The sequence below is a fragment of the Dreissena polymorpha genome, chromosome 2 (genome assembly GCF_020536995.1).
Source record: "Dreissena polymorpha isolate Duluth1 chromosome 2, UMN_Dpol_1.0, whole genome shotgun sequence".
Taxonomy (NCBI): Eukaryota; Metazoa; Mollusca; class Bivalvia; order Myida; family Dreissenidae; genus Dreissena; species Dreissena polymorpha.
This window is the reverse complement of record NC_068356.1, coordinates 75,546,371-75,566,380: the sequence shown is the minus strand read 5'-3', so window position 1 is coordinate 75,566,380 and position 20,010 is coordinate 75,546,371. Positions and strand designations below refer to the sequence as shown.

Below are 20,010 nucleotides of genomic sequence, written 5' to 3'. Positions count from 1 at the left end.
GACCTTGTTTTAGCACTGAGTTTCGCAGTAACCTCGACTGGAAACGCACTATAATGTCCTTCTTACCGTCTGGTCCTTTCTTCAAACGATGTGCGATGTCGATATCGCTTGTGTCTATCCGGCAGCCCAGTTTGGTGTTCAGGGTTTCAACCATGTATTTGGTTGTTTCTTCAGCGGTTTCAAACCTCTTGAATTGTTTTTTTCCCTCAACGATTTCTTCAATATGCGAAATTCCGCTAATGATTACATTGTTACTTCGGCTATATTGATTTGCCTCATTCTCAATATTTCTCCTTTCAGATTCGTTCTTGGCGATTGAATTAGCCAGTTTGGAATTGACTTCTTCTTGATCTGCAAGTTTCTTGTTCAGCCCTTTAACTTCCTGTTTAAGTTTATCATTTTCTACTTCGCGTTCGAATAATCTCGATTCAAGCACTTCGATCTGTTTTGAAAGTGAAATCACTATATCGTCTTTCATGCCAGATAATAGTTCTCTCATGGTATTTTTAATTCGTGCGTCGTCTTTTTCTATAAGTTGTTTAATTTTGGAATTTAATTCTTCAATAGACCTATCGACAGTTGATGCTACATTTGCTAACTTATGATTAATGTCTTTTAGTTGAGATTTCATGTCATTTATTTCAGAGGACACGTTATACTCTGATTTCCAATTTGTCTCTCCAACTTTTGACATTTTTGCCTTTCGAGTTTTTTGAGGTTTTGGAGTTTGTTCTTGTTGTTTGTTTTGTGATGGTGATTCTTGCAAATCAATTTCACTGATACTACCAGTAGAGTTTATGCCCTTTTTACGTTTCTTTTCTTCAGTTGTCATTGTCCAAATCACTTTGTTATCTCACTAATTTTGCCCAGTATACATTGGTTCGTCGAGCGTGGGTGGCCTTCACATTGTACCGTTACACTTGAGGTCACAAACCGTGTACAACGCAGGTAACACAGGTAAACATCAGGTAAAAACAATATGGCCGCACCCAATACATTTATATTCAAAAGTTACCGTGTCATTAAAACGCCTTTAGTTCCAATCCATGCCAAGCTGTCTTTTGTGGTTCGTTACATCATTTATCCCGGGTTGCACAGGCACTAAAACGCACTGTCGCAAAAATGTTTTTATGGCTTTATTTAATTAATGATCACTTATTTTGTCGAGCGCTCAAAGAAAGCCGCCATTACTCGCTGGTTCCCGGTGGGTGAAAAATATTGATAAAATCGTTGTTGCTCATTTGTAAACTCTAAAAAATGAACATTTTCAAAATATTAGTTGGCTGTGAAAGTTGTCTCTTAATTCAATTTTTTCAAAAAATCAGGGCTAATCCTCATTTTAGACAGTTAAGGCAAAGATTTTAGATCGTATATGCACACTTAAAGTTTTTTTTTTAAATAAAGTTTATTGTATTCTATATTTCTCTTGAATCGTGGGTTATTTTCATAAAGATGATACATCTCAAATATTTTTTAAATAAATTACAATGAATATTTATAGTTAAGATAATTATTCTTTGGTTTTTATATTTGTAACTTTTATGCAAATGTATATCGTCTGTAAACATCCAAATAATCGATTGTGTTGATAGTGTCAAACTTGAAAAATAAGGTTGTCCTTGAGCCGTGAATTCTGATTGACAATCAAAATTAAAGATTTGCAAGCTATAAATAGCCTTATAACTGACATGGCAGTGAAAATTAATTTTTTGTGAAATGTGGCTAGGGAATTACTCACAAAAAACGATTTTATGTTACAAAACACATTATATTAACAATAAATAAACTCTAAAAAATGAACATTTTCAAAATATTAGTTGGCTTTGAAAGTTGTCGCTTAATTCAATTTTTTCAAGAAATCAGGGCGAATCCTCATTTTAGACAGTTAAGCCAAAGATTTTAGATCGTATATGCACACTTAAAGTTTTTTTTTTAAATAAAGTTTCTTGTATTCTATATTTCTCTTGAGTCGTGGGTTATTTTCATAAAGATGATACATCTAAAATATTTTTTTAAATAAATTACAATGAATATTTATAGTTAAGATAATTATTCTTTGGTTTTTATATTTGTTACTTTTATGCAAATGTATATCGTCTGTAAACATCCAAATAATCGATTGTGTTGATAGTGTCAAACTTGAAAAATAAGGCTGTCCTTGAGCCGTGAATTCTGATTGACAATCCCAATTCAAGATTTGCAAGCTATAAATAGCCTTATAACTGACATGACAGTGAAAATTAATTTTTTGTGAAATGTGGCTAGGGAATTACTCACAAAATCGATTTTATGTTACAAAACACATTATATTAACAATAAATAAAGGAGGAAATATTTGATAAGAACTTATTGAGTTAAGATGGATTACAATTTTTACCTGTTTGTCGCATATTCGATCAGCAAAACGATGGTGACTGTGTCAAAACCTTTTTCAGTAGCGAACTGCAGCATGTGCGAACGTACTACCAAGGGATGTCACTAAATCTCTATACCCACGTCTAAAAAACCCACGACTCAACGAGAACTCACCATATATTGGGATAAACTGTCGCTGCCGACTTCGGAACATTTTAAATAAGTACATGTTACTTGTAAAGCGATAATTTCAGGTACGATTAAAAGCTTTTTTTGTACCAATGGAATGCGTACCATTTTGTTATTGTAAAATATACTTATCTCCATATTAATTGTCGTTGTTATCCGTTAACATTACGTGATATTTATATTTTGTAATAACTTTTTAAAAAACATAAATAGTGTATGATAGGAATTTCGTTATCTATAGCACAGTTGATCACCAAAACAATGTTAATAATTACATGAACTCATGAGATATTATTCAGAGTATTCCTTATATATAGCTCAATGTTTCGTTCCTAGTTTCTTCGACATAATATTATGTGATAACTCTGATCGATATGCATTGCAATCATATTGTATTTGTTAGCAATTGCGGCTGCTTCTATTTTTCTAAAATGTACCTCGATCAAAACACTTCGATTGTTATTTTTCAGAAACTTTGTACAAACAAATAGCTTTATATATTGAATATTATGAATTGGGAATGCGAAATCATTACGTTTGAATTGCTGGTTAATATAGAATAACGTTCCTCTAACCAGAGCACTAAAAGACATATGTAATCTTAATTACCAAGAGAAAACCTGAAAGGAATTAATTATATTTCACACCGCACTAAGCCTTTTGTATTCATGGAATAACTTTAGTCTAACACGTGAAGACTGGTCGAGGGCACGTTTGATCCCTCAATGGAATTTTAGAGTGTTTAAAATAAAATCTGAAAATACTGTTAAATGATTTATGTTTGAATTTTATAACACAATCTTGACAGCTGTTTAAAGTTTTGCAATACATGTCGCATATTGCCAATGTACATTGTACATTCAAATCAGCAGAGCGTAATGTTTGCGCTCAAATAACGTTCGCGCCAAACAAAATTATACAATCATGTATTGAAGACATATTCAATATCACATGATAATATGAGTAAAGGCGTACAAGAAACAAAACTTTTCAAAATGAGATTTTGCATTTACTTTATGGTTTGACATCCTTCAATAAAATTAAAGAACGCAAGTGCATGACTTTTCATATTAATGATTGTCCACATTAAATTTAGAAATTATTATAATATAGATAAGGTCCCTAGTTGAAATTAAACAAAATTCGTGACATGGTACGCTAAGTTCATGCAGATAATGCATTACACTTAAAGATATGAATTAAAAAAGAACGCTCGTGGATCGTTATCAACAAAGTATTAAGTGATTGTAATACTATACAAATTTTACCTACCGTTCTGTATCGTGAGTCTTCACTTTAAATATTGTTTAAATTAAAAAAAGTCAGAATTAGGAACGATTAAATACAGCCACCACTGGCCTAATGACGAGATGTGAGTTTTAGTATTAATAAGTTTCTGGTGACATTGCGTTTCATGTTATTTGTGTTAATGTTCTTGTACTTTAATTTGCATTTGACCATGATTACAATTATATTATGGCGATAAATCAGGCCTTTTATATAAGATATCAAAATTGTCACTCGTAAGTCATGATTCGACTAAGAGATGGCTCGGGATATTTTAACTTCTCATGTTGTTGTGTAGTGAAAATATATCATGACTTTACTCTGAATCAAGTGATCTGCGTATTTCACGTACTAATAGCAAATCCATGTACACGACACAAACTGTATAAATGATTTCATTACAGCTATTGAAACTTACATTTTGGTACTTTATTTAGCCTCGTAACGAGTAATGAGAATATTTCATTTTCGACTCTCTAATTTCAGACACGTGCTTTGTTGTTCTTGCAGCTTTCTTAAAATGGACATGTAAGTATACTTATACTGGGCTAAATTACTTAATTGCCTCTTTTATACTTTGTTTATTTTAATTTGTATTTTTTAGTGTAATTCTTCTGAGCTTGATATTACTTTCGATTTGCTATCGATGCGATTTACACTTTGAACGATGAGTTTTGAAAACAACACTTTCACATAAACAATTCGATTCTACAAGTGTGGGAATAATTTAACAATCGATTTAGAAATGTTTTGAATATCGAGGCAATGGGTATCATTGCTATAGCATAAGGCAACTATTGTACACACTTATCAGTAAGCTTTCTTCTTTCGAATACATAACTAACCAGTGAGTTTGAGTTTTTAATATATGTCAAATGCTCGCTTTTTGCAAAGTGAGAAAATGAAACAACACGCTATTATGTTCGTGTCGTAGCGACCATATTACAAATAGAGTAAACTAGAGAAAAACATATCCACTTGAATTCATTGTTATTTACACTTACTTCACACTAAGCATTTTTTTCTTGCCTTTTTGATTTGTTTAAGCTATGCATTAAAAAACTATGATTGCATGTTCAATATACAGACATGAGAAGTTTCTTTCTATTCTGTCTAAAATAAATGAGATTTCAAGTGACGGTTCAGAGCATAACACTATGTTTATTTTTTAATAGTGTTTGTGTCCAATGGCTACATGATAACAATTTATTTTTTAATAGTGTTTGTGTCCAATGGCTACATGATAACAATGGCGTGTGTGTGAGTGTTAAGATACGGAAGGTTCATATACACACTATGACTAACACGCATGTTTACGGGAAAAGTATTTTTTTAAAATACGCAGCGCATCCATGCTGATTGCTTAATGTTGTTTGTAATAAATGTTTATTTAGATAATAAAACTTAGTTTAAGATGTTAGGAATCTCAACAACACGCACTCGTACTAGATAAGTGTCATTTAGTTCGTTGATTACTCAGCGACAACAACAGTGACTGAATAATACATCAGTTATGATGAAAACTGGTCAATATAAGCATTCACGATAAGAATTTTATGCCACAGTCTTACACATTTTAATGTGTTTTACTAATTTTAATTTAACAATTTTTTAGAAACCCCATGCTCGGTGTTGTACAAGCATAAAACAACCGATTTTGTTTATCTGAATGTGTAAATACGACTTACATTAAGGAATGTGTAAATAAGTGCAGGCAGTATAGGCACGCTGGAATTAGTGTATAATACTTTGTATTATATCGGTTATTAGTAAGGTTAATTGAAAACAGTAAATATTGCGAGAATACGCCAACAGGAAAGTATTCGAGCGTTTGGAATAATGTCCTAAAAATCTTTTTTTTTCAAGATTGGTCGCACTTAAATGCCCTTTGTCCTTTGCTGATCATCAACTGTTGAATCAAAGCCAAATGGAAACTTATACATTCACAAAAGAAGCCCTAATGTCAGAGTCATTTTGCAGAAAAGTACCGCTTACCTCATACATTACGTTGTTCGGGTGTGATTATTTATACCTCAAAATTACTTTCATTGTTATATAGCATGTTCAGGAAGTAATGACTACTGCGAAAGGTCGAAATGGCGCAAATTACTGTTTAAAGTAATTTAAATAATTATATGGCTGTCTATTTCAGAGATAAACCTTTAGTATGATTCTAAATGTTAAATTGAATGACCGGTACTCAAGATTTTTAGTAAATGTTTAAAAATTGCTGTGTTGTATTTATTCAATTTTTTTTTTGGTATTAATTACTTGCATTTCCATATCTTGCAAAATATCAATTGTACAATTGAAGTTTTCTTCAATTTATATTGCAATAACAAACTGCGTATACAATCATGAAAGTCGTCCACTTGACAATGCAAAAAATACACTAACTAGTCATTCAGTAAAAACTCTCCGTTTTTATAACGGAAAATGTTTTTTTTCAAGACGTGTTAATTTTTGTTATCGTCACGCCATGGCTTTGTTTATATATTGATGAACAAATTAATCAACACTTTACTAGTTAACTGCTATGTTATAACTTCGAAATTCAAGAGATAGCTATGTACGTGATGCATGTCATGTCAACGTTCGAAACAACTGAATCCCATATGATGCGTGGTACATATGCGTATGTGATGAATATGATGCAATATATTCGATTGAAGATATTAAGTGCATTCTAATTGGCTAAGAAGAGATGGAACGAGAGCAAGAAAGCGAGCATGTTCTTTACCAAACACATTTGTATATGTCATAATAGTATGTGACTTAGTTAAATGTCCCGGCCACAGGTGTGTAGTAGTAGTTTTTCAAATATTGCTTTATTTAATATTCACTTATAAAAAGACATATGTTGAACTAATCAATAAAAAGCCAGATAAAGCGTCCGTTTAAGCCATGCTTATTTGACTATGTGCTTCGTTTAATGGCTGCAATCCAGGTATTTCATAGGATCCTTAAGTAGGTCATATTCTTAGTATTGCAAATATTATGTGTACTTTATGCGCCCAATGTATGCGTATTACAAGAAACGGGATGCATGTCATGTGCTGCTGCGTAGGTGATGAAAGACGTGCGTTGGTTGCCGACATTATTTTATGAACACTACGAATATCATAAACCGTAATCACTACATTAACGCTAGCGATAAATATCTTCGTCAATAAAATGTTAATGTGCACCCTTAACATAAAATTCTAATGGACATTTTATAATATTTTAAGTTTTCAATAAAACATTATCAATATTTTAATTCTCGATTCTATTCAAGTGCATAATATTTTATTTTGACTCATTATATACGCTATAATTAACACCTAGACTTTTCCGAATTGTGTACTCTAATCTAAAGCAGTGACTGAGATATAACTGAATATGAATTTCAAAATTCTACTTACATGTGCAAATTCTAGTGCAATCGAAAACTCTTCTGTTGCAATCAGCTATAAGTTGTGCAGATGCATTGCGATCGGCTCCATCGCTTTTGTTACGCAATGCTTAACAAATACAACAATGGTCATCTGCCCTGTTATGTTGGCGATCGAAATAACCAACTAATATCATGCGCAATAAATAATGTAGTGCAGAAACTGGGACGAGCATTTGATTTCGATCATCCAATGTGCAGTTGTTGAGAAATAAGTAATCACTACCACTAGTACTTATCTTCTTTTGTCTTGACACGTATAATAATTGTACTAAGTAATTTATATTTGTATATATACTTATTCAAAGGGGTAAATCACGTGATAGTCAAAATGGCGACGTCCATGCCGAGGCAAGTATTTTTCGCCGTGTTTTACCCTTTATTACTTGTATCTATTGTTTAAATGCAGCTCACTTTCCAGGCATACCAGCAAGGAAGTTACTAGCGTTTATATCGTGTTGATATTCGCTCTTTATCTCGACTTTACTCGTTGCGAAATTTCTTAGCGGGATGATATGGCAAGCGGTTCGACGCATAATCCCAAGATTTCTCATGAGAACCTAGGTTCTCAGAATGAAATCTTGGGTTCTCATGAAAACCTAGGTTATCAGAGAGAAAGACGCGAAAAGCTGTCGAGAACCTAGGTTCTTGTGAAAACCTTGGATATCAAACGAGAACTTAAGTTCTCAGAATGAGAACCTAGGTTCTCATGAAAACCTAGTTTCTCACGAGAGCCTTAGTTCTATGTGTCTATGAGAACCTTGGTTCTCATGAAAAACCTAGTTTCTCATGAGAACCTAGGTTCTCTAGCGTAAACTAAGGCTTTCAAATGAGAACCTAGGTTCTCATGAGAACCTAGATTCCCATGAAAAATCTGGTTTCTTGGGATTTCATAAACCTAGTTTCTCATGAGAAACCTAGTTTCTTGGGATTATGCGTCGAAATGCTTGCCATAATTAAACTCCAGTTGTATCCCATTGCTTGGTACACGCTGGCATTGGTATATGTGTGGAATGATAAGAAATAGACGTGAAACAGTGAATGTTACTCCCCAAGAACATTTTTTTAACAATGTACAGACAATGCTTAGTTATATTCAACGAAACGTGTAGGAAACTGCTAGAGGAATGAAATTAGTAAAGTAATCGGTCGACATTGGTCTGAACACGTTTATAAAAAATTAAACTGTTTATGAAATACATCTTTTATTGTAAATATTATTTTGAGACTAAACATTAAAACAAAGTCAGATCAATCGTTACATAATTCATTGTTACAGCATTAAATGATTATCAGATATTCAGTTCCCTTGTTCCGGCCTCAAACGACTGTACGGTACAGTTTTCTTTTTTAAGTATGTCTGTGATATAGTCATTTATCATTATGGTATAAATAGAAGTTTAATCTCTATTGATAATGTGTAATACCCGGTAATGTATTATTCAATCGTAAGATATCGGCCCACACTGCAAGAAAAACTTATGCACTAAAGACTTTGCAAACATATTTCAATAACTTGAGATAAATGCAAAAATAAAGTTCTTAACGGCGTGTTTTCATTCTGTCCAGCCCGTGTGTAACAGGGTTCCCAGCTGACCAGGAAATCAGGGAAAACCTGGAAAAAGACTTTCACTTTTTCCAGTCAGGGAAAAGTCAGGGAATTTGGGAAAAGTTCCTGAAATCAGGGAAAATCAGGGAATTTTGTTTGGTCCTACTTTCCCGACTTGTATCGAGAAGTCCATACGATTAAAACAGCAAATGGATTCCTCTGCATGCCTATGGTGGCTTTGTAGTATACGTGCTGCTTAGTTATGTCTGCAACTGCTATTTATTTAGGGTGTCTTAAACAAGTAATAGGTCGAAATTATGATCCTGGAATTTGTATTTTCCATCAGGGAAAAATCTGTGAAAAATCAGGGAATTTTTTTCATACCAAAATCTTGGAACCCTGTGTAATCATATGTAAACCCCCATTGATCATATATCCCATAATATCTGTCTCGTATTCCAAACGAGCAAGTTTACGCCGTCAGACGCGTAATTCTGGAAACCTAGGTTCTCATGAGAACCTAGGGTCTCATGAGAACCTATGTTTCCCAAATTAAAACCACGGATTTAGTATTAAAGACGCGTAGTTTTGAAAATATAGGTTCTTATGAGAAGCTAGGTTCATGAGATCCTATGGTTCCCAAACGAAAACCACGAATTTAGTATTAAAGACGCGTAATTCTGTAAACTTTGGTTCACATGAGAACCTAGCTTCTCAAGAGAACTATGGTTCCCAAATGAAAACCACGGATATGGCAAGCAGTTCGACGCATAATCCCAAGAAACTAAGTTTTTCATGAGAATCTAGGTTCTAACCAGAGCCTTGGTTTTCAAATGAGAATCTAGGTTCTCATGAAAACCTAGGTTCTCATTTGAAAACTTGGGTTCTGGAAGCCATGTGCAATCTTCAAGCGAGAACCTAGGTTCATTCTGAGAACCTAGGTTCTCATCACCCCAGGAAACCCGATACCTTGTGAGTCGTGTAATAGGGACAGTGCTGTGTATTTTGGCATGAACTTACATAGGGTTTAGTAAATTGGGAAAAAAATAAAAATAAAAATTTTAAAGACCAATTTGAAACAACTGTGTAGTAACATTGATAACAAAGGTATTGGCCTACATGTAGAACAAATCCTGACTCATTTTCTTAAAAAATGAGCGAAAGTGGCTCCCTGAAATAAAATATCGGGCAAAACGGGCCATGTTCAGGCATTTAGGGGAGAACAACTGCTTTAATTTGCAAGCCGCTAAAATAATTAAAGGATTTATACACACTTTCACATGTCTGCCATAACCTCTTAGCAGGGTTTCTCCAGAAAACTTTTGTGGAGAAATTTGCGTTTTTAATGACCATGTTAGGAAAACATGGAAAACTTCTGGGGAAGACCAGGAAATCTTATGTGGGCAGTGACGTTATAATTCTTTTTCGCGACAAAAAAATGGAAGTCGACATCTTGACTATCACGTGATTACCCCCTCTGTTATTGAACGGCGTAATGATTATGATCGATATATTCAATTTAGCTGCTCTGCAATGTTACGACTGTCATAATGTAACCGATGTACACGCCTGCAGCCAAATGTTAACTTGCGCTGCAAATGAGGTATAATTACATAACTTTTTGTAGGTAGTACGTACTAAATTTGTAATTTTTCATATTGTTAAATTTTCATTTATCCTTAGTTTAAACCCAGTTTTATATACTAATAATACTTATGTACAAAACTTGGTTTATTGTAAGGGAGAATGAAATTTTCCGTTTTATATAACACATACTTTTCTCTCCACGACGGATGTTAAACAAGATTTGAATGTGCAATAATGACGTTTATGAAACAATATTACATCTGGCTTAAATACGATTTTCATGTTTATATTTTTAAACTTCCTATAATATCATATTCAGGTATGCTACATGGGGTCAACAGCGCTGACTAATACCGAATGGACATACACGCTAACTTGCAAAGATAATCTTGTAAGAAAACTTACTTAAATTGAATTTTCCGCAGCTACGTATTTTGTTTTATCAAATTTAAGTCTGATGGGGAACATATTATTAATATGTAAATCGATTTTAAAGGCATATTTCATTGATATTTGTAGAAATAGGTAAATGAAGCTGCCGACTAACTTTGTCACCGTCTATTGTTGTTTCCTTACTTAAATGTTGTGTCAATACAATTCGGGCCAAGAAAGGTTTCGACACTTGTAAACCACGTTTTATGTATTTGTGTTTTATGCTCCCCCAATTTTTTTTGGGGGGGGAGCATATAGTCGCCGCTTCGTCCTTCCGTGTGTCCGTGTTTCCGTGTGTCCGTCCGTCCGTGCACATTTTTTGTCCGGGCTATTTCTCAGCAACCAATGAACGGAATTCAATTTAACTTTATGGGAAGCTTCACTACCAAGAGGAGATGTGCATATTATCAGCCGGTTCTGGTCGAATGCTTTTTCACAGAGTTATGACCCTTTGAAATTTCCATTAACTGTACATATAGTGCAAGTGGGTTCTGGTTAGATGATTTATTTAGAGAGTTATGGCCCTTTGAAATTTTTAAGTTGCTAAACCATCCGTCGTATTATTTTGTCCAAATTTATGCCCTTCAAGACGTTTCCTTTTATCTTAAGAATATATAGTGCAATATTGTGACAAAAAAAACTTTGGGGAGCATCACCCGTCTCCGACGGTTTCTTGTTTTTAATATGTTTTTGTCCAGTATCTAATTTTATGTCAATAGGTCTTAAATAACGATGTTGAAGCGATGATAACAATGATCTACGAATGATGCAAAAGAAGTTATCTTTGTTTAGTTTTCATGTCATTTTTATTCGCAGCACTGTAACCCACTTGGTTCAACTGGTGCTGTGATTGGACGATCAGTTGGTAATATTGGATCTTCGACTACTAAACGTGATGTAGCCTGCCACGAATGTTGTTCCACATCGCTGTGCAGCAAAGCTCTGTGCAATAATCCAAGGCGTATGCTTTTTCTGTTTATTTGGTTGGGTGTTTTTTAGCGTATTAGCTTATGAAGCCGGGCTTGGTAAACTTGTTACCAAGATACTTTGATTTTCAGATCATCGCGTAACCAATCTGAAATAGCCAGCCCTGTTCCCGATTCGTATTATTGAACAACCATAAACAAACAATATGAAAATGAAACTCGAATTCTGATATGATACAAGCTGATACATCGACCCAAAACAGCCCAACACGCCCAGCATACCATCCTCTAATAGAGTTCGCATATGACTACTAAAATATATAATATTGTTAGAAGAAAACTTATTTTTGTCGTTGTTTATCGTCTATCGAACAGCTACTAAGTATTTGTCGTTGCACAATTTATCTAGTGCGAAACCATAATCCATAAAATTTCGTTTTATGTTTTAATGTCATGAGTTTTAATTAAAAAAACTGAACACGATATCATAACAGAGTTGAGCCAGTAATTGAAAGCATAAGTGTCATAGTGATTATCCGGTGTACTTCTGTTCACTTTATAAGGAAGTGTACCATTATTACTTAATATATTAATTCGCCAAATTGGTGCAAAAAGGTACCATGTGACATTGAAATTAGAAGGTACCTTTTTGCACCAATGGGGTGAATTGTTGTAAGATGAACACTTGAACTACTATTCTATATATAATAGCTTACTTACGGTCTTCATTTCAACATAACACGTGTACATTATATTTATTTTCAGCAGCAACATCTACTGACGACCAATCTGTGGACTGTGCCAAGATTCACTCCCTATTCAATGTGTGTGCTGACATCCAGAGAGCAAAGTTGGTTTGCCCAAGGATCTGTAACCTTTGTAACATCGGTGTGTTATTTATTTGATCTTAAACACCAGATTTATGCCCTTAATAATTCATGTGCTAGCCACGATTAGTCGTAATATTATGAAGTAAGCATTTTGTGGTTAGACTAAATAGGGTAAAGTTCCAAGACAAACGTATACGGCACGATAAATAAAAAAAAACGCAACTTAACTTAAACTTTAAGATAAATTAAAAAATTGTATAAACTATTTCGCATGTCATATCTTCGTCTTTATGGAACATGTGTTGGAAATAGTTCAGGTGTCTATTTGTTTTAATGAGATAAATCAATTCAAATAAGACACACAAAACATATACATTTAACATGATAATATATATTTCTATTTAGATTTGCGATAAAAATAACATATGAACTTTGTAAAAGTTTTGACATTTTATCGTTTAACTGACAAACGAAATTGCACAACTATTATTGAATATTTAGCCTACTGAAGTTGATCGTGTCACGTCGTTGGTATTTTTATAACGCCTACTTTTTAATTGAGTTGATGGGCATTGGAACTGGAGGTCATCCTGGGATATATGTGACGTCACGTGTGCAAATGGAACGCAAACACGCCAACGAACTTGCACCGACCCTGAACCTCAAAATGGCGGTCTGAATTGTGTTGGTGTTGAAATTGAGAGTCAAACGTGCAGTTTAGATTCATGTCCAAGTATGTCAGACAAACGTTTGAAATAGTTTATTACACTTTCAGGATATAAATGCTTTTTTAACACAATCTATACATTTTTGACATTCTTCTTAAGTGTTCACGTGTGTTTCTAGTGATGTATATTCGCTTCACTAATTAAACGTTATTTGTGAAGTGCAAGTTGGGCTTTGGCATAAGGGTAAGGGTCAAATGTCAATCAGCCTATTTTTGGGTCGCTTCGTGTGTGCGTTAAAGTGTTGTATTTTACAATAACATAATAATTTATACGTACACATTTCTCAACCTATATTGTCTTCCACGTTCAACATGCGTCTTCATATTTTATATCGTTACCACTCTAAAAGCCAAATTTTCACTCAATCTTGATGAAACTTTTTGAAAAAAAATATACTGAAAAAAAATCACATTTTTAATCTAGACCACGTGTGCCCCAAAAACTAAATAACCAGGTAAAATCTAAGAAACATTATCTGGATGCAGGATCAACGGGGTTTTCATGGGTTTACACACAGGCTGCACAGATTGAAAACACACCGTTAATAACTTTATTTTTGCAAATGTCTCAAATTATTGAAAAACATTTGAAAACAAAAATAGTGCATAGACGAAAGTTTTTCTTGAAGTCTGTGCCTTTTACCTTAAGATTTAAGTATAGATCCATTTATACATGTACGTGCGAAATCTGTGCAAACATTTCATGTTGCGTGCAGCATAACCGTGTAGGTGAATGCTGTACACAGCGAAATTTCGGCCAAGAACACATGCGTATTATAAAGTAATTCTGATTAATATTACATTACCATAAGCAGCATAAAATCTGTCTTTATACACTAGTTTTTATTCTTACAAAGCATTGTTTAAAAAAGTTATTTGGAAAAAAGCACCACTTACTGGTGTGTTTACATCCATTAACATTCAATTTTGAATCCCACACAGTCACTTAATTGTGCATCACGATTATGTTATTACTCTAGAAGACACATTTATTACTCAATTTTGATTAAACTTGTTTGAATGATCTACCTTAAACAAAGAATGGTAAAGATTCAAACTTATGTGTAAAAACAAATTGGTCATCAAGTGAGACAGAAATGTAACCATCCTAGAAGCAACATTTATTACTATATCTTGATCTTGATTAAACTGTTGCAGAATGATTGTCTTGTTAATATCCAGACCAGTTAAACATCTAAATTAAGTGTTTGCAAAAGCTAGGCAATCATGTCAAACATGATTAAATTATTCCTATTCTAGAAGCCACATGTTTTATTCGATCTTAATGAAAAATGGCAATACTGTTTTTCTTGACAAGATTCGGGCAATGGTTGAATCTGTGTGTCTTGTAAGTGCCCGTTGTACTCTGAAACTTGGTTATTGCGTCGGTCGAATTCGAGAAAGCAAATGAGGGTAAAACGGGGGTGGGATCAAACTTGCGACCAAGGTTCCATTCCGATCTGAATAGACGAAGAAATCTATGCGGCCTTTAAATAGCCAACTAAACCACCAGATTTAGAGACACGTGGTGAGATTGTTATAGCTCATCACTGTCGCCTTGAAAAAAAAAGAATGTTGTTCCATGGAACTAATTTAGTAGCCAACATAAACATATTGACGCCGAAATTTAGTACGTCTTTATCACAACATATTTAAGTGTGCAGTTTTGTTTGTATATTGATATAGGTCTGTCTATAAATAAAATTAAATTAAGGTCGTCATGTACGATCAAGTAACGGCAGTGTTCCGTAATGTGATGGACGGTTAACGTTTTTCATAGGAGTGTCTATGACTTGCACATGGCCGTTGTTACTTTCTCGTCAATAGATAAAAGTGTCATCTTGTTAAAATTCAAGATGATACAAATACCGACATATTGAATCAAGTAGACGCAGATAAATGAAGAACATTCACATTAAATATTTAACTGGTAATTGACAACATAATCCTTACGTTGAAACTGACCCCGTTTCTTTGAAAGCTGTTAAAAGGTTAGTTTTGTAAGAAATGTTAATAGGCGTATTCCCTTCTACAATTAATAGTGATTGGCATGTAGCATAAAGCAATGTGCTCAATATATGGTTAAAGGTAATGCGAATAAAATTACAATTAAAATGAAACATTTTCAAATTTGCAAAGCATAAACCTATATCTTTTTAATGCATATTATGGAATCTACAATACACGTTTCCATATTTTACACTGATCATTAAATACAACTTGATAACAAGCATTATAAAAGAGTTAATGAAACTTCAAAACGGTACAAAATATTATAACTATAAGATACTCGGTTATTTCCACGCCAATCTTATTATATTAACAGTCCACGGTGGCTGGTGCCTGTGGTCACCATGGGGATCGTGCTCAGTCCCATGCGATGTGGGCATGCAGAGACGAGACAGGTCGTGTTCAAATCCTTAGCCGGCAAAAGGTGGTAACCATTGCTATGGGGATTCCAGAGACGATCAGATTTGCTATAATCCTGGATGCACAAGTAGTGCGTTTGTCTATTTATGTAGATATAACGTTAGTGAAATTTTTTATTTGAAAATACCTTTCGTAAAATATACTTCCTGAAGAAAATAAATATCATGATAATCCATTAGATATAAAATTCCCGTTATGGCATGAACTTGGTCATTATATATATGCAGTCCGCATAGGCTTATCAGGGACGACACTTTCCATTTGGCGAAAAAAGTCTTCCATGATTAGCCTGTACAGACTGCACAGGCTAATCTGGGACGACACTTTACGCACATGCATTAAACCCCCTTTTCACAGAGCGCGGCTCATATATATATATATATATATATATATATATATATATATATATATATATATATATATATATATATATATATATATATATATAGATATATATATATGTGAACGGCTTGCTTAATTACTTCATACCATCGCATTATCAGAGTATGATTATGAGTCAATAAAATAGTACACTGTTTTTATCTAAGATTACAATATTCAACTGACTGGCTACATCAGAACAAAATTAAAGTACTATACCACGATACCAAATTAAAACAAGTAAATACCATAGATTTATTTTGACAGGCATACTTTTTTCCAACTCTGTTGTTCAACTACACATGCCATCATAAGCTTTTCTGATTTGTATAAACAATTTTATCATACCACCGCATTGATATCTGCCTGATATAACGATGCCTGGTATATTTTTTATGGTTAACAGGAAGTTCTTATATCAGTCAATGTTTGGAGTCATTTGGGATTTACAATCAAGTCAACAATTTCTATCAACATAAATCAGGTTCAACAAAACAAACAATTTGATACCAAGAACGTACATATTTTATTCTAGTTTAAAGTCATAAATCACAAAACGTTTTATTTCTTTTAATCACCACAGCCAGCATTACATAAGTTGAATGACGTCATCACTGGGACAATAAATCTTAAATATCGATATACTAATTGCACTCGCAAGTGTTGCACAGAAAGTCAAGACAAATGATAGCTGTATGCTTATCCTCAACTATTTAAACAAACGATTTAACACGCTTATGTCAATATTGACAACATCATCAAAATGTCAATTTCAATACACATCTCCAAAATGGCCTCTCCAAACTATTCGGTGAAGTGTGTTCTTCGATTAAATTTGTCGCGGCGGTCCATTCTTTATCTTCAATTCAGAACGTTTATAATTAAAGCGGGTGTACTCTTCCCATTCGTAGTGCAAACCACTTTTTTTCTCTACGATGTTTAAAATAAGCAAGTATTCGTGTCGTCTTTTCGAACGCCGTTGCTACATGTGTATGTCAATGTGTAAAAGCCGGATCAGCAAAATCAGCGGGGATCCGTACATTTAAAATATAAAAATGGATTGTTTCGCAGATTTTTAGGAAAATGTGTTGTGGCAAACAGAAAAAACAGGTTACTGTCCCATCGTTTTGTAATATATCAGCCTCGCCGTTATATTATTCTAAGCCTCGCCTGATATATTACAAAACGAAGGGACAGTAACTTGTTATTCTCTATATATTCACTAGATGGTGTGTGGTCAGCATGTACAGGTTGGAGCCCATGTACCGCAACATGTGGTGGGGGTCTAAGAACAAGGGGTAGATTGTGCAACAACCCAGCCCCGTCATTGCTAGGCCATGAATGCGATGGATCACCACAGGATATCGACCTATGTAACAATGTACCATGTACAGGTAATGAGAAGCCCGCGTTGTTTGTATTAACCAACTGATGCATCATCTAAGTTATGTTTATAAAAGTAACAAGATGCATGATAAAAACACCGGCGCGAAAAAACAGACATACATTACAAATTTAGTTTGTGTCATGCTTTTATTTCTTAATAAATGAATGGAATTTATTTCCAAATCTATCGCAACTCGTATGTCTTAGTGAAAAGAGCTTTGAACAAGCATGTTTTAGTGTGTTTTTCAAGTCGCAAATTAAGCCTGTATTAACAACATGTGTATATTAACTATTATATTATTAATGAAAAACAATAATTTAGAAACTATCTTAAGCCATTCGATTTTAATACATATTTTTATAATACAATTTTTAAAAAATGTCAAAAAGTAAATTGCTGCCCTTCACTTTGATAATAATACGTTTAATTTAGTGCCAAGTATAACCTATCGAAATGCTGGGAAAATAATGTATATTTTGTCGCAGTAGCGGCTGCTATTTGGATAACTTGAGTGTGATTTCACGTGTAGTTATAATGCACTTCGCACGTTGTATTAATGCATATCATATCACTTTTCATTATTCAATATTAAATCATTAGCGAGAAGATATATAGAGGAAAATGTTTATAGTGCAGCTACTGGTCGCTTGAATTTATGTTTCCAAAAATTAATATTAAGTAAGCAAATATTGAAATTCTCGTGGGTTTGGTCTTTATTTGTCGTCATCTCGGTACAATCTGATTTAAAACCCTTGACAATTTATAAAACAAATGATGTTGTCCTCAGATTCCGGTTTTCCGCGAAGGCGAAAACGTATTTCATGGACCGATTGTCCGTCTCAATAAACATTAACATTTAGGAATATAGAAAGTAATACGTTTTACCTATTCATAATAAAAAACTAGTCAACTGTATAAATTGGACGTATTTATATTCTAAGAAAAATTCAATAATAAATTCATCTTCTTCACAAAACCACATTTATATGCCCGCTGTATGACTTTTGTTGTTAACTGTGTATACCTTTCAAGGTACTGTTTATTTTATATACACTGTTTCTACTCGGGTCAATACATCTAAAACACACGACTGCCCTTATCTAGTTATATGGAAAAAAAGCAGACTTATCACATTATTTTGGAAATACAATGAACATGTTCATACTTAAACAAATGCCTTCTCATCAATCAGAAATAAGTACGACTGAGAAAGACGCATTTTAATATATTCAATTTTGAGTTGTGGGTATAGGAGCTATGATGAGAGGTTTGTTTGGCATGAACATATTCAATTTCTCCTCCATTATCGTAACTGCTTTTTTACGATTTAATATCATAAGCAATGCCAACATGTATATTTAAACTTTATTTACAACACAAGTAAACACAGTAGTCACTCATAGTTTATCGTTTAATAAATTTAATCAAAACATGTATTTCAGGTCCTGATATACAATTTATTGTTGGAACTCCAACGTTTACAGAATGCCACAGGTCGTCACCATGGCTTATGACTGCATGTCATATTGCATTTGGTAAATTCATTTCGCTTCCAAATGCTCAGCTCAATCTGCAAACAGCAACAATCGTCGCTTCGAAGCCTGGAACATTCTGGTTTGAATGGAATTTAGCAGCAGGAACGAATTCTAGGACATGTTATGTGTATAAGAACGATAATCAGATCGAATACATAGGGGTTGGCTCGAACCACACTCAAGTACACTTTGAGGTACAGTTGATGACCAACGATAACTTTCGCTTACATTCGTGTTTATGGTTTGGGACCAGTCAAACTCTGAATAGCGGTTACACATTTACGGGATTCCTTATGCATTAAATAGCCAGCAACTGAATGTTTTGAAGTAATTTCCTCAGATTTTTTAAATAAAATAATGCGAACAATAAAGAATAAAGAACACACTTAATCAACTTACTTATGTTTAAATGTATCTTTATGGTGTAAGAGTCATATAAAATTATTATCCCAATAAAAAATAAACATATTAAAATGAATGGTATTATAAAAACATATTTTATCATCATTAAATAACTGTAACATTCACAAAAGAAAATATACAGCTGTAGAAAAAGAGTAAGACTGAATATTTATGAAAAATTTCAACAATTTATCATACACGAAATTGAGTACGTTTACAAACGTAGAAATACATTGTATAATACATGTGTTGCACTTTAAATTGTGTCGTTGGTCATTGTTTTAAAATCACTCTTTTGTTGCACAAAGGTGTTTTTTCATAAATTGATACGAAATAATAAATAGTTTGTATTCGAGAGATGTCATTTACAAGTGCGTCAGATTGTAATTTTAACAACTTCAAAGTTCAACATCCGCGTTTTAAGTAACACAACTTATGTTATTAATCAGTAACATCTTCGTTAACTTCTACCATTACCTAATTTTCATTTTTGTTTTATAATCCATATCATTGCACTTGTGTATTGCGATTGGTTGAACATGTTTGTATTACTTTAGTAT

At 33.5% G+C, this 20,010-nt stretch overlaps 1 protein-coding gene across 1 annotated transcript; it reads left to right on the top strand.

Moving 5' to 3' along the window:
- The first annotated feature begins 3,774 nt into the window (after positions 1–3,774).
- On the top strand, positions 3,775–19,285 carry LOC127867670 (coadhesin-like). The gene is made up of 10 exons (XM_052409000.1): positions 3,775–3,916; positions 4,318–4,359; positions 10,337–10,416; positions 10,720–10,791; positions 11,649–11,793; positions 12,524–12,646; positions 13,151–13,321; positions 15,642–15,815; positions 17,353–17,520; positions 18,956–19,285. Exons 1-8 carry the CDS (start codon positions 3,907–3,909, stop codon positions 15,737–15,739), a joined length of 741 nt encoding a protein of 246 aa, XP_052264960.1. The 5' UTR covers positions 3,775–3,906; the 3' UTR covers positions 15,740–15,815; positions 17,353–17,520; positions 18,956–19,285.
- The last annotated feature ends 725 nt before the right edge of the window (positions 19,286–20,010 follow it).

Excerpts from the sequence above, each read along its gene's own strand:
- LOC127867670 (XM_052409000.1), top strand. Across the intron at positions 4,360-10,336 it reads AGCTTTCTTAAAATGGACAT|CTGCTCTGCAATGTTACGAC; the intron begins GTAAGTATACTT and ends TATTCAATTTAG. Across the intron at positions 11,794-12,523 it reads TCTGTGCAATAATCCAAGGC|CAGCAACATCTACTGACGAC; the intron begins GTATGCTTTTTC and ends ATTTATTTTCAG.